Source organism: Oryctolagus cuniculus, chromosome 18 (assembly GCF_051225735.1).
Source record: "Oryctolagus cuniculus isolate XC-2025 breed Fujian yellow rabbit chromosome 18, ASM5122573v1, whole genome shotgun sequence".
In the NCBI taxonomy this organism is placed as follows: domain Eukaryota; kingdom Metazoa; phylum Chordata; class Mammalia; order Lagomorpha; family Leporidae; genus Oryctolagus; species Oryctolagus cuniculus.
This window is the reverse complement of record NC_142884.1, coordinates 20,545,144-20,562,333: the sequence shown is the minus strand read 5'-3', so window position 1 is coordinate 20,562,333 and position 17,190 is coordinate 20,545,144. Positions and strand designations below refer to the sequence as shown.

Sequence of the window (17,190 nt, the reverse complement as noted above, 5' to 3'; positions counted from 1 at the left end):
TCACTGGGTCTCTGCCGGCTGCCCGTCGCCCGCACAGGCCACGCAGGCGAGGCCGGGCACGCAGCCCCCGAAGCGGTACGTGTACTTGCGCCCACCGCTCTTGCGCACGATGTCCCGGCGGTAGTAGTAGCGCAGGCCGCGGCTCAGCTTCTCGTAATTCATGCCCGGCTTCCTCTTGCGCTCGCCCCACAGCCGTGCCACCTGCGGCGGAGGCGGGGCTTAGTGGCGAGGGCGGGGCGGATCGGAGGCGGGGCTTGGTGTCGGGGGCGGGGCGCGAGCTAGGGGTGGGGTGGCGGGAGGCTGGGGTCCCGGCGGGCACGAGGTCTGCCAAGGGCCGGCCCGGGGGGCGGGCCAAGGAGTAGGTACTGGGCACGGAGGGGCTTGGCGGGGCGGGGGAGCTGCCTCACCTCTTTGGGGTCACACAGCTGGAACTCGCGGCTGTTGCCCGTCCAGCGGATGCAGCTGCTACGCGCCCCGTCCTGGAGCAGCTCCAGGAGGAACTGCCACAGCTGAATGGGACCTGCGGGGTGGAGGCAGGTGAACACCCGGCGTGCTGGCCCCAGGCCACCGGGGAGTCGGGCTCGAGGGCCTGTGAGCGCGTATGTGCCCCCCTATGGCGGACCCAGGAGTAAGCCTCGGAGGCCCAGACGTCTGCGCCCTCATCTCTTTGCTCTCACATAACCCAGGAGCTCGAATCCTCACCCCCAGTGTCTTAGCCCTCTTCTCCCAAAAGATCCTCTGCCCTCGAGCGCGCAGGTCTCTAACCTCCACCCCCTGGACGTCAGTCTCTGTGGGTCCCGCCCCCTTAGGTGCCCAGGCGCCGCCTTGTGCGTGCACATTGCTTAACTCTCACCTCGGTGGTTAGTTTTGGGGAAACGAGCCAAAGTGTCGCGGTCCGGCTGCTGGCTCGGTTTGGACGGAGAGGTGCTGGCTGAACTCTGGTACACCGAAGAGGTGGCGCAGTCCGTGCGCAGCCCCGGGTTCCAGGAGGGCGTACAGTCCGAGCCCGCGGGCCCGCCCCACGACACGGTGCAGTCGGCGCCCGGCTCCCCGCCCAGGCTGGTGCCCCAGTAGGTGGCGCCGTCGGAGCCCGCCGGACAGTCCCAGCTGGTGGTGCTCCGGGCGGCCTGGGTGCGCGACCACGAGGTGGCCTCCCCCGCCGAGGGGGCACAGTTCTGGCCAGCCGCCGCTGCGGACCCAGCCCAGGGGGCGGGGCCCAGGGCCTGGGCGAAGCGGCTCCAAGGGTCCGAGGCGGCTCCAAGGGTCTGAGGCGAGTCTGTCCAGTCCGCGGGCCACGCAAGAGCCTGAGGGGCGGGCTCTGTGGGGAGGAACAGCCCGCGAGTGAGGCGAGTCCAGGGGTCCCGGGGCCCGCCCCCTTCGAGGGTGGAGGAGGCCCAAGCTCTGGGACTTGGCGCCTCGGACCCGGGACTCTTGGATCCAGGTCATGCCACCTTGAGGCCGCCGGTGTCCCGGCCCTGGACCCCTTTCTCCGCAAAGCCTGGGGGTTGACGCTCCGGGCCTCGGTGTCTCAGGAGCCCAGGGCCCTCCGCCCATCGCGCACACTCACCAGCGCCCCAGGAAGCGTCGGGCAGCGGGACCGCGGGGCTCCAGTCCGGCCCTGGGAACCCTGCGAGGCATCAGAACGCAGCCGGGATTAGGGGACTGTGTGTGCAGTGACTTCGGGAGCCACGCGGGGCCTCGGGGAGCCCAGCCCCACTCAGCCCGAGTCCAGGCACGCCCCCTTCTGCCTGAAACCTCGGAACCCCGCCACCCTTCTTCCTCAGCCCCCAGGGGTCCCAGCCGCCAGCCACCTGTCCAGCTCGGCTCCGCTGTTGGTGTGTCCCCTGGGAGCGCCAGCTCAGGGAAATAAAGACTAAATTCGGCTCTGTCTGCAGACAATAAGGAGGATGTTAGGGTCGGGTGAGGCGCCGGCCAAGTACCCCGACCTGGGTACCTGCCCCCCGACACTGCAACAGCCTCAGCCCAAGCACCTACCCAGCCCCGACAGCTTGGTCACGGGGGGCACTTCCTGCGGTGATGTGTCATCCCAGTTCCACAAGTCCATGGGTGCGCCTGAGCGTTCTGTCGGGATAAATCCACGGGGCAAAGGATGAGCCCGTGGTCTGCCCCTTCCCTCTTCCTCCCGCAGACCCAGGAGTGCAGCCTCCCTGGCCCTTCTTACCCCACACATTCAGGCCCCAGCTCATGGCTCACCTCTGGCGGGTTCTTCTGCCCGCAGCCAGGGGTCTCAGCCCCATTTCATACCACACACCCCCTCCCCTGGGGGTCTGGGCAGGGGGGAATTTTCCAAGACGTCAGAGCAGGGGGTCGCAGCCTGGGTCAAGTTGCAGGGGTGGGGGCGGGGCCTAGCCGCGCCCCCTGCCTCAGGGGTGGGCACTGGTCTCTGGGGGCTCTTCTGCTGTGGGGGTGGTTTGGGCTTGGTTAGGGGCTTAGAGAACAGTGGGTTGCACGGGACAGAGGGGCTGGTGGAGGTTTACGGGGTGATGGGGGTGGGGCGGCAGGCTTGGTGACAGGCCCTCCGTCTTGGGGACTTGATCCTGTGACGTGGAGGGGGGTGGAGGAGGGTCTGGGGTCAGCTGGGCTGGTCAGGCTTATCTGCAACAGGAAGAGGGATTTCCTGCCAGATACCACCCCCTTGGCCGACGTCACCATCGGAGGGTGCCTGCTCTGGTGGGGAGGGGGTGGCAACCCAGAATCACCCCCCTACCCCCCACCCCACTCCAGGCTGAGTTGGGGATGGTGCCCAGGGTTGCTCCTGGGAAGTGTCAATAGCATCAACCATAGGAACAGTAACCATAAGAACCGCTAACATAAAGGAGGGCTTCTCGCTCGCCACAGGCTCTGCAGTGGGCCTGCCTTTAACCTTTTAGGAGGTAGGTACAACTCCTGCTCCACTTTATATAAGACGAAGTTGAGCCGGCTTCCTCCCGCTTCTCTTCTTCGGCAAAGCCCAGGCCCTTCCATGCTATCATAGTTGGGGACAATTGGGGGAATTCGGAGTATGAACTGAGTATGAGATACCATAGAATCGTTAATACTCTTAGATGTAGTAATATATGAAAAATGTCTCTATCATAAGCAAATGAACACTTACTGTTACAATGTCTGTAACTTGCTTCAAATGATTAAGCAAACTAAAGACATTCAGGTGTGTAGCATATATGGACACGCTATTTGGGGCACACCTATACTACAAAGTTATCATCTGAAATTCGGAACTAGGTGTCCTGTATTTTATTTGCTAAGTCTGACAACCCTCATAACAGCTAACCTGGTTTTAGAGACTGTGTCCATCTGCTACAGTAATAAGTAAATTATATTATCATTGAAAGTATTTTAGCATGGACATTCTGGAACATTCTCTCAGCTTTGGTCACTGACTGCTCGGCATTCTGGAGGGGAGGCCGAGGCACTGCTGCTCTATCTGTTTTACAGAAGGGACACCTGGCCTCAGGTAGCAGGGGTAGGAGCTAGAGCCCTGGGTTGTCACGGCTCCCTACATCCTGCCTGCCCCCGGGGCCCCAGGCCTCCTCTCCCTGGGTCTGGCCTCAGTCGCACCAGGCCTGACTCGTGTCATCCAGTCTGAGTGACGCTTTGGGAGCCCCGAGGTTGGGCCTGCCCCTCCCATCTCCGAGGGCTCTCCCGTGCGGTCTCCTCTGTGGGGTTCTCCCACCTCCCTCCGCATCTCATCCCTGGATCTCCCATCTCTAGTGTGTGTGTCTTGTCCTCAGGAAGACGCCTGCACCACTGTAGACCCCCTGGCACCATCCTGACTCCCCGCTTGCCCAGGGGTTGCAGGGAGAAGGCAATTTAGGGGGACAGGCGTCTGAAAGTCCTGGGGCTGGGTGGTCCAGGCCAGGTGGCCGGGGGCTGAAGGGGACTTCCTGCCCGGGAGGAAGGCCCTCACCCCTCTGACCAGACTGGAAAATGTGACGTCAGAGAGGGCAGTAAGGAGGGGGAAGACAGGAAAGGAGGAAATCTGATACCTCTCCTGGGTGACCTCCTTCGCCAGACGCCTTGGTATTGTCTTCCTTCCCGCCAAGCCCCCTCCCAGCCTTCACTTCTGCCAGCCCTGTCCCTGGGAGCCCCTCACTCCTTCCTCCCGCTGGCCCACGGCGGTGGCCTCAGGGCTCTTTGGAAGGACCACAATGCCAGTCCCCTGCCTGTGCCTTGAGAGCTCTGTCCTGGCTTTAGGGGGCTTGCTGCTGCCCTTAGGGTAACATCTACGCTCTTAGCTGGGAGTTCGGGTCCTGCATGGACACATTTTCAGACAGGTGGAGGCCAGCTTGGAGCTGGGAAGCGAAGAGCAAGCCACCAGACTCAGATATGGAGAAAGGGACACAGGAACCCACTGAGGTTCACACAGGGTTTGACTGGGCAGAGAAACACACCAACAGTCTGACACCCAGAGGGTAAGGATGACAAGAGGGAATCTCCAAAGTGGGCAGTTCCTTCAGGAAACCCTTCCTGGCCACAAGCCGGCACCCTGGGCTGCCCAGCCCTACCCTGACCTCTCTGGGCGCCCTCTGGCCTAGCTTCTGCCACTGGACCACGAGTGTTTCCGTTGCTGTTCTGTCCATCTCGTCCAGACCCTCAGCGCTTGCGGAAGAGAAAGCCCAGAATGCGGTGAGCTCCAGAAAGGCCGAGCCTGGCCTGCCCTGCCTCGGCGCTGAGAACAGGGGCTGCAGCAGCTCCGCCTGGCTGCGCCCTTGTCAGAGCCCCACTCCGCCTCTGGAACGGTCATCAGCATGGACTTCAGAGGCTGCAAGATGGACCTGCACACAGGAGGGGCTCAAAAGTGACCACGTGCTTGTGCTTGGGACTGCCTGGCCCCGGCCCCAGGCCTCCTTGCCCGGAGACTGGCTTCTCTCCTGTATCACGTCTCTCAGCGTTCCCGCTCTGGCTGCTGTCTGCGTGGGTGAACTTCTAGGCTCCCACCATCCTCAGGTGGGGGTGCCGAGCCTGCTCTGCACAGCAGTCCCAAGCCTCGCCAGGGATGGAAAGGAACATAAATTTATTGAAACTGCTTTGGGGTGAGTAGGTGGACAGTTGGGGGTTTTCCAAAGAGAATTGTGGGAGAAGCCAGGGCCCAGCAGGTGGGAGCGGGTGCCCAGCCCCAGACCCTATCTCAGGCCCAGTTTCTTCTTTTCCTTCTGCTTCTTACGGACCACGTCCAGGTTCCGGTCCTTCCACATGCTCTTGCGAAGCTTGATGGGGCGCGAGCCCACGTACTTCCCTGTGGAATGCAGGGTTCAAGGTCAGGAGGGGGCGAGGCTTGGGCCAGATGCCTGCCATGCCTGTAACCCCTAGGGGAGGCCTCACCCACCATTCATCTCACGCATGGCGCGCACGTAGTCGCTGGGGTCCTTGAAGCTGACAAAGCCGTAGCCCTTGGTCTTGCCTGTGCGCTTATCACGGATCACCTTAGCCTTAAGGAAGGACGGGAAGCGGCTGAAGGCGCGTGCCAGGATGTCATCATTTACCTCATTGCCCAGGTCCCCACAGAAGATCCGGAAGTCATCTGGGGTTGGGAGAGAGAACACGTCGGAGAATGCACACGCCTGGCCTGGGCTCCCCCTCCGTGAACGGTCCTGCCCTCGCTGGCCTGTCCCCTAGCCCTCTTCCCTCTCGAACCCCACAGCTTGCCCGGGGACCTCTTAGGACAGCCACAGAGATTTGCATACACTAGTGTTCCTACTCTAGGGATAGAGGCCAAGTCGCTGCCCCTCGTTGGGACATGAGCTCAGGATGTGGCTGCAGAATCCTCACCTTTAGGCCCCAACCATGCTGTCCCTCCCCAGGGCCAACTCACCCATCTCACCCATTCCTATGAAGGCCCTAATTCTGTGCCGGCTCTGGCCTTTCCTCAGAGCCCCAGCACCCCCGCGTCGCCTGGGCCCACCCTCACCAGCTCTGCTCCACCTGCAAAGCCCACTCTGATTCTCCCTTGCACCTGAACGCTCTGCCTCTGCTTGGGTACATGCTTTGGGCTGGGCCCCTGCCTCTTCTGAACAAGTTCGAGTCCCACGGCTCCCCACCCCCATGAGGTCCGTACTATTATTCCTGGGAGGAAAACGAGGCTTGAAAGGGTAAGTGACTTGTCCAAGGCTACAGAACTAGGTTCGCCAGTCTGCACTGGCCCCACCCGGGTTGAGGCTACGTGACCGTGGACGGGGGGCAGGTAGATGATCCCAGGACAGGAGAAGTCAAGGCCTGGGTGGGAGGTGAGTCTTTCCTCAGCTATCACTTAGTTGCCCTAGGGCTTCTGTGGCGATTCAGGGCACTCTAACAAGTGAGGCCACCCCAAGACTGAACCTTCTACGTGACAACTAGCCTAGACACTTGACAAAAATATATGGTCTCCCTCCCACATATCAGAGGTGGGAGGGAGACCATTTTCAGTAAGAGATCATCTGGAGGGGCCAACATTTTGGCACAGAGGACCAAGCCACTGCTTGTGACGCTGGCATTCCGTATCAGAGTATGGGCTCGAGTCCTGGCTGCTCCACTCTGCTCCAGCTCCTTGCTCATGCACCTGGCAAGGCAGTGGAAGATGCCCAAGTAGGCCCCTGCCACCCACATGGGAGACTGGATGGAGTTCTTGCCTTCTGGTTTCCACCTGGTCCAACCCTGGCCGCTGCAGCCATTTAGAGCGTGAACCAGTGGATGGGAGATCTGCCACTCTGTCTTTCAAATGAACAAAAATCAATCTTTGAAAGAGAACTAGAGACATAAAACTACATACAAGGGCCGGCGCTGTGGAGTAGTAGGTAAAGCCGCTGCCTGCAGTGCTGGCATCCCATATGCGCACTGGTTCGAGTCCCAGCTGCTCCACTTCTGATCCAGCTCTCTCCTATGGCCTGGGAACTCCTGGCTTCATATCGGCCCAGCTCTGGCCGCTGTGGCCATTTGGAGAGTGAACCAGCAGATGGAAGACCTCTCTCTTTCCTCTCTTTCTCTCACTCTAACTCTGCCTTTTAAATAAATAAATCTTCCAAAAAACAAAAAACAAAAAACTGCATACATCCTGGTTTGGAGAAAAATAGCTCTAAAAGTTCTGGGACAACTGGAGAAATCTGCATATAAACAACTACTGAATTCTGTAACACTGAACAGGATTACTGTTAATTTTCTTAATGGTATCGTGATATGAAAGAAAATGACTCTTAGGAAATGAGTACTGAGGTGTTCAGGACCGAAGTAACAGCTTCACTTACAATTTACTTCAAATGAGCAGAAACCAAACCAAAGCTCCCATCCACACAGAGAGAAGCAAGGGGAACACAGCAAAATGCTAACCGCTAGACCTCGGTGCTGGACAGATGTCTGTTCACTCTGCTGTTCCTGTTCAAAATGTTTTTAGGAGGCTGGGGAAGGGGTGGGTGGTAAGTCACAGTGGAAAGCCCATGCCCCACACTGGAGCACCCAGGTTGGAGACCGGTCTCTGGCTTCTTGATTACGCAGACCCTGGGAAGCAGCAGCGATGGCTCAAGTAGTTGGGTTCCTGCCACCCACACGGGAGACCAACATTGACTGGGCTGGCGTCTGGCCAGCCACTGCGTGCATTTGGGGGAGTGAACCAGTGGCTGAGAGCTCTCTCTCTCTCTCTCTCAGGTAAATGGAAAAAAAAATGGGGAGGAAAAAAATGCTCTGTGACTATTAGCAGAGGAGGCGCTGCCTGAGTGAAGAAGCCCTCAGTACACTCCCCTCCACCAGGTTCTGGCCCACGGTGGGTGAGGGAGCTGCCCAACAGGAACATGGTCTGGACCTCTGTGAGGGCGGCTGACGGCAGCACCCGTCCTGCACAGAAGCGTGGAGTTCGTGGCTCACCTTTCCCGCCTACAGCCCCTCCCTCCCCTGCCCACAGCCCGTCTCGTCCCTGGCTGGGCGACACGAGGCCCTGTACTCTGGCCCCTCACCTGCATCCCACTCCAGCAGGCTGGGGTCTTCCCAGCTGCTCCCGGCGGCTGTGCGAATGCAGCGTTTCAGCTTTTCCGGCTTCCCTTTCTTCTTGTCTTCACCCAGGGGCTCTGGGACCTGCGGAAGAAAGTTGATGGGGTTGGAGTTTCCCACACATGACCTGCCCCTAGGCCCTCCTACCCCGACCGCAGAGGACTGGATGTGAGGTGCAGGTGTCTGCCTCAACCTCCCCCATCCCGAAGGCCCCCCAGGTCTGGACAGAGCAGTGTGTGTGTTTCTGTATGGAAAAGCTCAGGGGTCCCTGTCTGCTCCCAGCCCCTCTGGCCGCTCACTGCTATGTTCCCTGCTTACCTCGAGAGCCATGAGGCCAGGAGGTGGCTCAGGCCGAGGGGGCCGGGGTCTTGGACGCAGGGACAGGAGTTCTGGAATGCGCAGAGGAGGCAGCAGGCCACGTACTACCTCCAGAGGCAGGGGCAGAGGCTCCGGCTCCGGCAATGGCATGGCCAGGGCCAGCGGAAGGCTGGGCCCAATGACGGCAGGGCCTGCTGCGGCGCCTGCTGCCCCCACAGCCACCGCTGCGCTGGCCTCCTCCAGCCCAGCTGCCGCTACCACTGCCTCTTCTTTCTCCTTCAGGCCCAATCCCAGGCCTAGGCCCAGCTCTCGGGGTGCCGCTGGCTCCTCCTGAGGGTGAGAGGGCACGAGTGGGGTCAGATCACAGCAGGCCTCACTTCCAGCCCCATCCTGCACAGCGAAGCACAGGCCTGGGCGCCAGAGCGCAGGCAAGAAACCAAGGCAGAGAAGGGAGTCTCTGTCAAACACAAACAGAAGGCAGGCAGAGATGGAGAGAGAGACCAACAGGGTGAACTACAAACGCTCAGACAGAAAAGCAGAGGGATGATGGAAGGAAACGTGGAGACAGCATTACTGTGAACTTCTCAGACGTGACAACGTGCCATGATACCAGAGGGAATGTCTTTCTTCTCAGGAGATGAATACTGAGGCGTTCAGGATTGAAGAAACAGCTTCACTTATAATTTGCTTCAAATGGCTGAGCAAAAACCCAACACCCCCATACATACACAGAGGGGAATAGCATGAATATAGCAAAATGGACAGTGTGAGCTTCTCTTCATAAAAGCAAAGAAAAACAAAGATTTGGCCAAAGAAAGAAACAGGGAAAGACAAAGGCAGAGACAAGTCAGCAAGTGAGAAGGCAGAAACTGAAAACCCAGGAGAGGCGGACTTGGACACAGCCCAGTGGGCCCGCGTCAAGGGTCTCCCCACCCCCTGCACCTCAAACCACAGTTCCCCGCCCACACTCACCAGGGGAGGCCTCAGAGCAGCCATGGAGCCCAGGGGGGGCCCTGGGGCCCGGGCCATTGGAGGCAGCATCATGGGTGGTCCAGGGGGCCCGGGCAGAGGGGGCCCCACGAGGGCCTGGTGAGGGGGCCGCAGGGCCATGGGGCGGGGAGCACCTGCTGCAGAAGAGAGAGCAGACTCTGTCAGGGTGTGGGTGGAGGAGTCCGCGGGCCTGAAGAGCGTGCCGTGGCCGGGGTGACGACCCTGGCCCTCACCTGCTCTCTGTAACACATGGGGGACGAAGGCTGGACACAGGACAGGGGCCACAGCTGTGGGAGAGAGATGGGTGTGTGTGTCATGGGCCTGGGCACTAGGGGCAAAGAGTGTGTGTGTGTATGTGCATTAAGAAGTCCTGGAAGGGCCGGCGCCATGGCTCACTTGGCTAATCCTCCACCTGTGGCACCAGCACCCCGGGTTCTAGTCCCGGTCGGGGCGCCAGATTCTGTCCCGGTTGCTCCTATTCCAGGCCAGCTCTCTGCTGTGGCCTGGGAGTGCAGTGGAGGATGGCCCAAGTGCTTGGGCCCTGCACCCCATGGGAGATCAGGAGAAGCACCTGGCTCCTGGCTTCGGATCGGTGCAGCGCGCCGGCCGCAACACGCCAGCCATAGCGACCACTTGGGGGGTGAACCAACGGAAAAAGGAAGGCCTTTCTCTCTTTCTCTCACTGTCTAACTCTCCCTGTCCCACAAAAAAAAAAAAAAAAAAAAAAAAAAAAAGTCCTGGAGGAGAGTCAGAGGGACCTTCTGGAAGATGTGGGGCTCTTTCCTCTGCTCATCTGGCAAACTATCCACGAGGATCTCCTTTTGGCAATGCCGGGAACACAGAACGAAGCTTCCCGGGGTGCTGTGCTGCAGGGCAGGAGGGAACAGACCCATCCCCAGAGGGTGCCAGCCGAGTGATGGGGCTGGATGACGGAATGCCCAGGCTGAGCGATCGGGGCCAGCAAGTCCAGGGAGTTGCGGGAGCCCAGGGGAGCCCCGTGACATGGCCAAGCAGGCCTGGAGAAGGACTCCTGGACAAAGGGACTTGCGAGCTGAGACCCAAAGAATAATGAAGAATTAAAGAGGCAAAGGCTGAGCAGAATATTTTGGCTGGGAGTGTATCTCTAAGTACGCTGTTTCCTCCTGTTCACTGTAGTGCGACTGTAACTGGGAGCTCAGCGAGCACTGCGAGCGGGATGGGGAGAAGCCGCTGAGCCCCTCACCACGGCCTTCCCGGCCACGCAGTGGACGTCCTCCTGAGGGCACGGGGAGCTGGCGCAGTCTGGGAACTGGTCAGGGTCACTAAGTGAGACCTGCATTTTGATCAGAACATACTAGAGTATTGGAACTTCTCAGATACTGTCGGGTAAAAAGTTGTAACAGGATTTAGGTAACATAACCGACAAGTCTGACAGTAACAATCATACTAGAATCTTACATCCAAATGAGCAGCTATATCCTTTTCATATCAATAAGGAAGCTATAGCACATAAATTGACAATGGGGTGGGGGGATACCCGAACAACAGGAGTTGTGATGTGGAGAAAGGACAGGCTGGCAGATGACAGCTGGGCATCACGTCACTGCTGGCGCAAGGCTCCGGGCAGGATGAGGGCGTTTGTTCTGCAAGGAGCCAGGTTACATAGGGTCTGTCTGCACCGCCAGGTGAGGAGCTGGCGTGGGGATGATCTGTTTATCCCATCAAGAGGCAGCATGTCATGCTTACTATGTGGCAGGTAGCAGGCCTTCTTGCATTTTAGAAGCAATGGTAACCGCACTAAGTGACGTTGTGTTAAGCACCGTAGAGGAGCAGAGCACAGGTCTGGCTGAGGCCAAGCCGACTTGAAATGGTCAGCAAGTACATAATCAGGCCGGTGCTTTAGAAAGATGACAACATCAGGATGGGGAGGAAGCGGAAGTGACTTGCAGCAAGATTAAGGCAACAGGCTGTAGTTGTCTGCATAAGAGGACTTGGTTAAAGGGGTGGGGAGGTGTCTGGCCCCAGCTCACCTGCTCGCCGCAGAAACATGGCTTCTCGGGCCTCTGGACTGTCCAGGTGACTCCGATCACCAGGGCCAAAGCCAACTGTTGGGAGGTGAGAGACAAAGATGGTGGCGAGACAGTCCTGGGCCGCCCTTTTGACTACCCTCTGACTCCCCAGCAGTCTCAGCTCGTTACGCCTCACTCACCTGGGCCCACAAAAGGGGGACCCCCCACCATGGGGGGAACGACCGTGGCTGCGGCGGCGGCCCGGGCCTCCAGAGTCTGTTGGACCTGTTGGGAAGAGGTCAGGGTCAGGAGCTTGTCCTAAGAGCTCCCCATCTGCCCTGGCTAGCTCAGCCAAGAGGCCGGAGTTTCCTGCTCGGGCCATGTGGGGCTGGCTATTTACCAACCCGCAGCTCTCAGCTGAAGCACCACTTCTCAAGGAGACTCTCGGGTCACACAGCTAACGCGGTCCTTAGCCCCTCTCACTGCAACCTCCCTCACCCCCATTTATCTTCCGCATAGCACTCAGCAGACCTGAAATCACGTCCGACCTGTGCTCTCAGTCGCCACGGCCCCACCCGGGCCAAGCCCCCTGGATTGCTTGCCTACGTCCTCACAGCACCCTCTCGCCTGGTTTCCTTGACATTGTCCTTGCCCTGTCTGGTCTACTCTCCAAACACCCAGAGCACTGCCGTCACCCTCTGGGCGGGACGCACGGCCCCTGCTCCGTCACCCCCTGCAGCGGGACGCATGGCCCTTGTTCCACACCCTCTGCAGCGGGACATACAGCCCCTGCTCCGTCACCCCCCGGAGTGGGACACACAGCCCCTGCTCTGTCACCCTCTGGGCGGGACGCACGGCCCCTGCTCCGTCACCCTCTGCAGTGGGACACATGGCCCCTGCTCCGTCACCCCCCGGAGTGGGACACATGGCCCCTGCTCCGTCACCCCCTGGAGTGGGACACACGGCCCCTGCTCTGTCACCCTCTGCAGCGGGACACACGGCCCTTGCTCCACACCCTCTGCAGTGGGACACATGGCCCCTCCTCCGTCATCCCCTGGAGTGGGACACACAGCCCCTGCTCTGTCACCCTCTGGGAGGACGCATGGCCCCTGCTCTGTCACCCTCTGGAGTGGGACGCACGGCCCCCTGCTCCAAGCCCCCAGAGCGGGACGCACGGCCCCCTGCTCCAAGCCCCCAGCAGCTCCCCATCACAGCGCAGCAGCTGGGTCCTCGCAGTGGTACACTTCTGCCCCTCCCACTCCCCTTCTCGCTCGGGCCACGCTCGTCCCGGGTCTCCCAGTTTCCTATGAACACGTCAGGCACGCACCTACCTCTGGGGCTGGCACTGGCGGCTCCCCCCGGGGAACGCTCTTTCCGCAGACACATGCATGGCTCCCTCCATCCTCTCCTCTGTGTCTTCTGCTAACTCTTACCTCCTCCACTGCTAAGCCTCTGCCCTTCTTACCTACTTGTCTCTCCCTAGGAAAATACAAACGCCACCAAGCCAGCGTTCGTCTTCCTTTTTCTCTGCTAGATGCCTAAGGCCTCCAAGTGCACAAAGGTACATGGAAAGCATTTACTTACATTCACGTAGCAATCTTGCTCTCTCAACTAGGCATCCGCACAGCTGGCTACTGAGTACACGAAATGTATTTACCGAGGATGCGCAACTACGTAACACTATGTAACGTCAAGGACAAACTTTGAACATGTGTAGCACTCTCCTGTCACTGCAGGGAGTTCTACTGGACAACGTGTCTATCCGTCATGCTAGCGAACCAACAAGCCCAACGCCCGGAGCGCTCTGAATACAAACGCTGGGTGCGAGGCATCCAGTTCTCCGACTTACGCAGCTCAGCCATACCTGCTGGTACGTGTTGGTCGCGATGATCGGGCGGATCACAGGAGCCGTTGGGACCTGCATCGCCTCCACCGTGGGGACCGTGGGGACCGTGGGCACTGCAGGCACAGCAGTAGGGATTCCGGTCACCGGAGCCCCCAGAACTTCCTGCTCAAACCTAGAGGCAAGAACATAACGCCACAACTCAGGAACTCGCGCCAGCCCAGGGACGCTGGGCAGCTCGCGACAGCGCCTCCGTCCCTGCCAGCTTCGCCCCTCTCCCCGCCCCCACCATCCCGAAGGGCCCATCTTCCCATCGTAGTTAAAAATCCGGCATCTCTCGGCCTGGAAGCTCAAGGGTTCGGTGGCTCTGCCTCTGGGAGTTTTGTTTTTATCACGCCCCGTCGCGGGCCTTACAGGGCCATCTCCGCCTCCATTTCCTTCAAGCGCTCCTCGCCGCTCTTGCCCGGGATGCCGGCACCAGGGCCCGGGACGACGGGTCCTCCTGCCCCAGGGAGTCCCGGGGCTGGCCCCGCCCCGGCCATTGCTGCTGCCGTCGCTGTCGCCGCTACTACCGTCTCGGTTTAGAAGCCGCCGCCTATTCAGCTGTGTACTCTCTGCCTTCGTCGGGGTAGGCGCCCGAGGATGACCTACAGGCGAAAGCGACGGGCGCCAGTACGTGACGTTATACATCCGGGAGTGCGGGCCAATGAGGCCTGGCCACACCCCCAGGGGAGCCCACGGATCAATCAGAGGCCAGGAGGAGGGACTCGCGGAAGCACCCGGGCCCTATAGGAGCGCTGCGAGGCGCGGCGGCCACGCCCTTGACGGAGGGACGTACGCAAGTGAGAAGGAAGGGAAGTGGCTGGTTGCCTTCGGCTGGTGTGGCGTGTGGAGGCTCAGAACGCCGGAGCCTACCCGCCGGAAGTTTGGGCGAGGCTGGCGACCTAGCCGGGGCCGGAGGGAGATAGGGTGCCCGTGATTGCTTGGAAGGCCAGGCGCTTTAAGGGGGAAGTGCGCGAAGAGAGCCTGGCCGGGCTTGCTCGGGGGGCCGGGGGCCTCGAGAGAATTAGCATATCGACTCAGAAGTGCTGCAGTGTAGGTTTGGTCTCTGCTTTCTTGGGGCGTAGCTGGCCTGTTTTTCTCCTTTGTGGTCTTCAAGGCGTTTCATTAAGAATATTCTGGGGGCCTGCGTTGCGGCGCAGCGGGCTAAGCCCCTGTCTGCAAACCGGGCATCCCATGGGGGCGCTGGTTGGCAATCCGGCTGCTCCGCTTCCGATCCAGCTCCCCGCTAATGCGCCTGGGAAAGCAGCAGCAGATGGGCCAGGTGCTTGGGCCCGGCACCCACGTGGGAGACAGGGATGGAGTTTTGGGCACCTGGCTTTGGCCTGGCCCAGCCTGTACAGTTGCTTAGGGAGTGAACCAGCTGGTGGAAGATACCTCCCACCCCCGCCAACTCTGCCTTTTAAATAGGTAAATCTTAATGAGCATTTTTCAAACATACTGGAGTATTTTCGAGCATTATTATGGTATAAATAATTCCCATATGCCTCTCAAAACACGGTATCTTCTGCTTGCGGTGTCATCACCCCATGTTTTTCTTTTTGACAGTACGTTAAAGCAAATTACAGACATCTGTCAATTATTCAGTATGTCTTGTTAGTAGATAACAATTTTTTTTTTTCACCAGGCAGTTAGAGAGGTCTTTTTTCCTTTGGTTCACTCCCCTAATGGCCGCTATGGCCAGTGCTGCGCTGATCCAAAGCCAGGAGCTGGGTACTTCCTTTCGGGTGCAGGGCCCAAGGACCTGGGCCATCCTCCACTGCCTTCCCAGGCCACAGCAGAAAGCTGGACTGGAAGAGGAGCAACCGGGACTAGAACCTGGGGTGCCGGCGCCGCAGGCAGAGGATTAGCCTAGTGAGCCACGGCGCCGGCCAGATAACCTTTTTTAAAACTGCCATTCTGTTGTAGGCATTTGGGGAGTGAATTATTGGATGGTATCTCTGCATCTCAAATTACCATCAAATTAATTTCATAGCTATCATCTAATACCCAGACCATGCTCAGTTTTTCTTGTCTTGCTTGGATGAAGCTCCTTGCTCCTGGCTTCAGCTGGGCCCACCCAGTCCTGGCTGGACATTGTGGCCATTTGGGGAGTGAACCAGCAAATGGAAGATCTCTCTTCCTCTCTCTCTCTAACTCCCTTTAAATTAAATGAATAAATTAATTTTTTTTTCTTGAAAACATCTTTGTACAGTAGTATTGTCAATCAGGATCCAAAATAGGTCCATATGTTGCATTTGGTTAGGCTGGTGTGGTGGTGCAGTGGGTTAAGCCGCAGCCTGCAATGCCAGTATCCCATATGGGCATCAGCTTGAGTCCCTGCTGCTCTACTTCAAATCCAGCTCCCAGCTAATGTGCCTGGAAACTCCTGGGTCCCTGCACCCAGTATGGGAACCTGCTGCAGTTCCAGGCCCCTGGCTCCCTCCTGGCCATTTGGGCAGTGAACCAGTGGATGGAAGATCTGTGTGTCTCCCTTTCTGTAACTTTTAAATAAATAAAATATTTTAAAATATCTTTTAATCTTTTAAGAAAATGGTGATTTTCAACACAGAAGGGAAGATTACTGTTAGCTGACTTGCAGAGGTAGTAAACCTCACTAGGTAAACAGTTATGGAGCAGCCAACTCACAAGAGGAAACTAAAGTACAAAGAAAGGGGGCCGGCGCCGTGACGTAGTGGGTAAAGCTGCCGCCTGCAGTGCCACCATTGCATATGGGCACCAGTTCGAGTCCTGGCTGCTACACTCCAGTCCAGTTCTCTGCTATGGCCTGGGAAAGCAGTAGAAAATGGCCCAAGAGCTTGGGCCCCTGCACCTGTTTGGAAGACCTGGAAGATGCTGCAGGCTCTGGCTTTGGATCGGCACAGCTCCTACCGTTGCACCCATTTGGGGAGTGAACCAGCAGAAGGAAGACTCTCTCTCTCTCTGCCTCACTGCCTTTCAAATAAATAGTCTTAAAGTACAGAGAAATGTTGTGGTGGATTCGTTCTGAGAGGAGGAGCGCAGTGGGGGCAGGAGGCGTGAAGTCACCACACAGACCCCCAGGAGCTGGGTGAAAGCAGGCCAGAGGCGAGCAGCCCACAGACTCATTTATTTCAGTTGGTACAGCAGCTTATATAGCCAAGGCAGCCAATCTGGTCAAGGGGTGGTCTATGCCCTAACCAATCACACCCTGTTGCCAGGCAGTTTCTGAAGCCATCCAGTCACAGCCTGTTGCCAGGCAGGCTCTGTTGTCGTGTGGTTTCTGAAGTCATCCAATTACGGCCTGTTGCCAGGCAGTTTCTGTTGCCAGCGGCCATCTTGGCATGGCCTTCTCATTCCAACACATTTCCCCCTTTTCGTTAATTTTTGAGCAATGGGAGGCATGATTCTTGGCCATACCATTGTTGACTTTCCATGTGGTCTCCATTTGCATCTGTGCCTGTCTTAGGTTGTCCCCCAGGGGATCTTACCCGTCATTGACTTACCAGTGCTCAAAACGGGAGACCACAGGAGTGCTTGCTCAGATGGGGGTAGGAATGAGGAACAATGGTAATCAGGAATGGTGTGACTGCATGCAGGCTGTGGGCCATTTGAGTGGCTGACCAGAGCTAGTGGGGTATAAAGCATTAATGGATATGGCTATGGGCAGTTCCTCAGGGTAGGATGATAGGGCAGGTGTGTCCGCTAACAAGACGGACCCTCAGTCTTGTTCAACTGGTTCTGGTTGGCTGTCAGTTGCAGGCTTGATGTTTCTGGCTGGTACCCAAATGGGCTGTCCCGCATTCTCTGGAAAGACACAAGTATATCCTCGATCCTTGGTTAGCAGAAGCCTTTTTACAGCTGTTGGAACCCAGGGCCTGAATTCTGCATCTGTTCTTACATTAACGGCAAATGTGCAGGTGGGATGGGGTCTAGTATCTGCCCTGAGAGCTTGGGGTGCCTGGGAACTGCCACAAATGTGGGGATCCTCACTGGGTGCGGATGGGATGACCTCACATGGGTTATCACCTTGAAGTCATCTAAGTTAATCCCACGGAT

At 58.3% G+C, this 17,190-nt stretch overlaps 2 protein-coding genes across 4 annotated transcripts; both read right to left on the bottom strand.

The window, feature by feature from the left end:
• On the bottom strand, positions 1-2,206 carry ETV2 (ETS variant transcription factor 2). Its single transcript, XM_051836041.3, has 4 exons — positions 1,996-2,206; positions 1,812-1,889; positions 408-520; positions 1-201 (listed from the first exon to the last, which is right to left on the bottom strand). Exons 1-4 carry the CDS (start codon positions 2,189-2,191, stop codon positions 1-3), a joined length of 588 nt encoding a protein of 195 aa, XP_051692001.3. The 5' UTR covers positions 2,192-2,206.
• A 2,812-nt stretch (positions 2,207-5,018) lies between these two features.
• On the bottom strand, positions 5,019-13,774 carry RBM42 (RNA binding motif protein 42). 3 transcript variants are annotated; one of them, XM_008249525.5, is made up of 10 exons: positions 13,528-13,774; positions 13,135-13,288; positions 11,471-11,555; positions 11,292-11,366; positions 9,516-9,569; positions 9,265-9,440; positions 8,293-8,622; positions 7,941-8,058; positions 5,348-5,542; positions 5,019-5,257 (listed from the first exon to the last, which is right to left on the bottom strand). In XM_008249525.5, the coding sequence occupies exons 1-10, from the start codon at positions 13,653-13,655 to the stop codon at positions 5,145-5,147; spliced, it is 1,428 nt and encodes a 475-aa protein (XP_008247747.3). In that variant the 5' UTR covers positions 13,656-13,774; the 3' UTR covers positions 5,019-5,144. The 3 variants fall into 3 exon arrangements, with proteins under 3 accessions (XP_008247747.3, XP_089175549.1, XP_089175550.1); XM_089319423.1 differs by lacking the exon at positions 9,516-9,569 and having other exon boundaries at positions 9,265-9,419; XM_089319424.1 differs by lacking the exon at positions 9,516-9,569 and having other exon boundaries at positions 9,265-9,416.
• Between the last annotated feature and the right edge of the window lie 3,416 nt (positions 13,775-17,190).

Excerpts from the sequence above, each read along its gene's own strand:
- ETV2 (XM_051836041.3), bottom strand. The coding sequence starts at position 2,191 with ATGTGTGGGGTAAGAAGGGCCAGGGAGGCTGCACTCCTGGGTCTGCGG. Across the intron at positions 521-1,811 it reads AGCGGAGCCGAGCTGGACAG|GTCCCATTCAGCTGTGGCAG; the intron begins GTGGCTGGCGGC and ends TCCACCCCGCAG. Across the intron at positions 202-407 it reads AGCTGTGTGACCCCAAAGAG|GTGGCACGGCTGTGGGGCGA; the intron begins GTGAGGCAGCTC and ends CCTCCGCCGCAG.
- RBM42 (XM_008249525.5), bottom strand. The coding sequence starts at position 13,655 with ATGGCCGGGGCGGGGCCAGCCCCGGGACTCCCTGGGGCAGGAGGACCC. Across the intron at positions 13,289-13,527 it reads ATGGAGGCGGAGATGGCCCT|GTTTGAGCAGGAAGTTCTGG; the intron begins GTAAGGCCCGCG and ends TCTTGCCTCTAG. Across the intron at positions 11,367-11,470 it reads TCCCCCTTTTGTGGGCCCAG|TTGGCTTTGGCCCTGGTGAT; the intron begins GTGAGTGAGGCG and ends ACCTCCCAACAG.